This window comes from Lactuca saligna, chromosome 9, assembly GCF_052625555.1.
Source record: "Lactuca saligna cultivar CGN05327 chromosome 9, ASM5262555v1, whole genome shotgun sequence".
Taxonomy (NCBI): Eukaryota; Viridiplantae; Streptophyta; class Magnoliopsida; order Asterales; family Asteraceae; genus Lactuca; species Lactuca saligna.
In genome coordinates, this window is record NC_136425.1 from 24447811 (window position 1) to 24451505 (window position 3695).

The 3695-nt window shown below is 30.3% G+C and overlaps 1 protein-coding gene across 1 annotated transcript; it reads right to left on the bottom strand.

Moving 5' to 3' along the window:
- Positions 1-431: 431 nt before the first annotated feature.
- Positions 432-1055, bottom strand: LOC145016101 (uncharacterized). Its single transcript, XM_078974518.1, has 2 exons — positions 866-1055; positions 432-643 (listed from the first exon to the last, which is right to left on the bottom strand). Exons 1-2 carry the CDS (start codon positions 1053-1055, stop codon positions 432-434), a joined length of 402 nt encoding a protein of 133 aa, XP_078830644.1.
- Positions 1056-3695: the final 2640 nt, after the last annotated feature.

The window sequence follows — 3695 nt, forward strand, 5'->3', positions numbered from 1 at the left end:
CACAACTACACACCATTTTAATTTTCATGTCGTATTTTTTTCAAGTGATTTTTCATTCATATTATTTTCAATAAATATAAAAAAAGTTATATAGTTTAAAAAACCATAGCATTTAAATTTAAAAAAATACATTACAAGACCCAAAAAAATACACATTTTTTTCTAAATACACTAATCATCATCATCGTTATCATCATAGATATGATCAATCTTATCGAGGTTGCTCGTGTTTTTGTGCATCTAATATCAACGACTCTATGCAAATATTTCACTGAACATGAATGAAATTGTATGTATCAGGGCTTTGCTGACATATATTGTGTAATATTTCGTCAACTATCTTCCACCACCATGTTATGCATTATGATACATGCATACATAATATATTGTAGAATTTCTATCTCAAATGGTTTTGTATGTTCTACTATGTGTCACCTCGCCTTTAGAATTCCAAAAACATGTTCAACGTCCTTACGTGTCGCTTCTTGTCTTCCCTTGAAGAGTTTTTCTCTTGGTTCCATTAGGTGTCCGAATGCCTTCATGGATGTGGAATACTCAGGAGTCAGGATGTATTTCATCCATAAGATAATACGCAAACTTATATTCATTTTATTCACTGTGAAAGGAGCATCCGGTGCCTTACCTGACAAAATATCGTTAAATATTGGTGACTAGTCAAGAACGTTGATATCGTTGTTGGAACTCGTAACCCCAAAATAAGCATGTTAAATTTACAAATCCTGGGAAGTAACAACCTCCAATACCAAGGAAGGTGTGCTATGATGTCCAATTGCAAACTGCTCTCTCCACACTTGGAGACAATTTCTTTAATCCTAATGTGTGCAATCAATACGTCCACATATACCAGGAAAAGCGTGTCTTTCTTCATGTAGTGCGTATAGTTGTTGCATATCATTCAATGAATGTTTCAGCAAATAAACATCATTAAATGTTTCAACAAAGCCTTTTAACAATCCATACAAACTTTCTTTTGCATTTCTTTCAGACATTCTCATATAATCGCCAATGGAATAGGTTGACTCTTTGTAAGCCATTAACCAAATTACAGCAACACATTTTTGCAACCCTGTGAATCTCCGCTAACCTCTAACATCATATCTCAATTGGAAAAATGATACCTAAACATATATATTTAATAGGTAAAAACATGTATTTATTTTATATAAATATATATTAAGTATGGTATTGAAACGAAAGAAACGATACCTTCTTTCCAAGACGTTGGCTATCCGTACAAGCACATTCCTATGCAAACGAAACATTTTTTTGAAATCTTTTGACTGATATATCTTCTCTTCTCGTTAGTATAATACCCGTACATCATGATGGTGAACATATTATCATCATAGTCGAACGGATCCATAAATTTTTTTTGAAAAGGTATTGAAATTGTATAAATTATAAGGAAAGAAAAGAATGATGTGAATAAAAGTGGTAATTGTATGTATTTACATGTAAAAAAAATAATTTTTTTTACATAAGACTGTTCAACGGTCAAATAGTCCATATTGATGGTTTTTTGCTGTTGAGAGATGTCATGGGCCTAACATGGCTTGCCTTAAAGCCTAAGGGGGTCGTGTTCATCTGGCCTTAACGGCATTAAGGAGTTGCCACATCGGTTCCTCCACGCCATTTCATGCTCACACGGTTCAGTTTAAGCCATTTTAGAATCATGTAGTGAAGAAGCATCCAAAGAGTAGATATGCCAAAAAAAAAATACAAATATGATTATATATTGCGTTTTTGTTAAATACTCTAAAACATTAGCCAATTATGTTTTGATCCGCATAAGCTAATCCAAAAGTTAAATAAATAAATAAATAAACAAATAAATAAACCCTCTATTTACTACCATATAAACTAATAAACACTTAAATCAAAAAATACTTTTTATTTTCGAAGTTCAATCCCAAACAACTCCTAATTTGTCCTAAACTAGATGTTTGCCTATCGCACATTGCGGCGGCGGCAATGTAGTTAACGAATGATGGGTTGCATTTGTAAAACATATACACGGTATTGAGCAAAAATGTACCAACTAAATTTCACCACATACATATTCCATCAAAAAAACAAAGACAAAAAATGTCAACAATCAAAATGCAATGACTAAACCTACACAAAAGCAAGGACCAAAAATGATGACAACCAAACAACAAGAATTAAAGTCGGACATATGCAAGGACCAAAATGACATTTAATAAAGTTCAAAGTCGAAGGGGTCAAAATGATATTTTAAAAAGTTGATGGTGCTAACTGTAGAAAAATGATATTATATATAATACGGAGTTAAACACGAAACTTTAGACAATAAAAGGATGGAAGTGATATTTTAGAAAGTTCAAAGTTAAGAGACTAAAAATAAAATTTTACAAAGTAGATACTAAAAAGTGTCATTTCAAAATAGTTGGAGGGGCCGGTGGAAATATTTTGGACTGGGCTTTCTTTTGATGACGTACTTAAGCTCTTTTTGATTTTGGGTTTTGGGCTCTTAACTGTGTCATATATTGTCCATACTCCATATACTGTTGTGTATTTATATATTAAAAAGAGTTTAAAAAAAATATTTAAGTATATTATAATAATAATAACTAGAAAGGTTACCCACATTACGCGGGGATCAGAAGCTTTCAATGTTGTTTCCTAATCAATAAATATGACAGACGTAGAAAGTGCAAGGATGACAAGCCCGGACTTTGCCCCGGACCGTTTTGTTCATGTTTTTATGAAAAAATGTAAAAGATTTAAAGTGGTAGGAATTAGCAAGTTTTTAAAAAAGGGATCAAAGTTGTCGAACCGTTAGTTTTGTGGTCAAACTTTATATATTAAAAGGTTCCTAAATTGAAAAGGGATCAAAGTTGTCAAACCGTTAAAGTTTTGTGGCCAAACTTTAAATATTAAAAGGTTCCTAAAAATGTAAAAATATCGATTATAAGGACCAAAAGTGTGAAAATGGCTAAAAAATGAGGACCAACGTAGTCAGACCGTTAAAGTTTTGTTGTCAAACTTTAAATATTAAAAGTTTCCTAAATAGAAAATGGATCAAAGTTGTCAAACCGTTAAAGTTTTGTGGCAAAACTTTAAATATTAAAAGGTTCCTAAAAAATGTAAAAATATCGATTACAATGACCAAAAGTGTCAAAATGGCTGAAAAATGAGAACCAAAGTTGTCAAACTATTAAAATTGTCAAACCGTTAAAGTTTTGTGGTTAAACTTTAAATATTAAAAGGTTTCTAAATAGAAAAGGGATCAAAGTTGTCAAACCGTTAAAGTTTTGTGGCCAAACTTTAAATATTAAAAGGTTCCTAAAAATATAAAAATATTGATTACAATAATCAAAAGTGTTAAAATGGCTAAAAATGAGGAACAAAGTTGCCAAAGTACAAGAACTAATTCTGCCAAAAAAAATAACATAAAGTTCAGGGATTAAAATAGACAAAAATTATGAAAGTACACTATTCATAAGAAAAAATTTCCATAATATATATATATATATATATATATATATATATATATATATATATATATATATATATATATATATATATATAAATGTCTCATCGATATATTCAAATTAAAAAAATTTCCATTAAAAACTCAATTTAACTTCGATAGAAGAAAACTCAATAAACTAGATCTGAATAATAGATATATACCATTTGATTCCTCCGAT

Bases quoted from the DNA above. Each gene is read 5' to 3' on its own strand.
- LOC145016101 (XM_078974518.1), bottom strand. From the start codon at position 1,055: ATGGCTTACAAAGAGTCAACCTATTCCATTGGCGATTATATGAGAATG. The intron at 644-865 runs GTATATGTGGAC...ATATTTTGTCAG, and splicing joins AGAAAGACACGCTTTTCCTG to GTAAGGCACCGGATGCTCCT.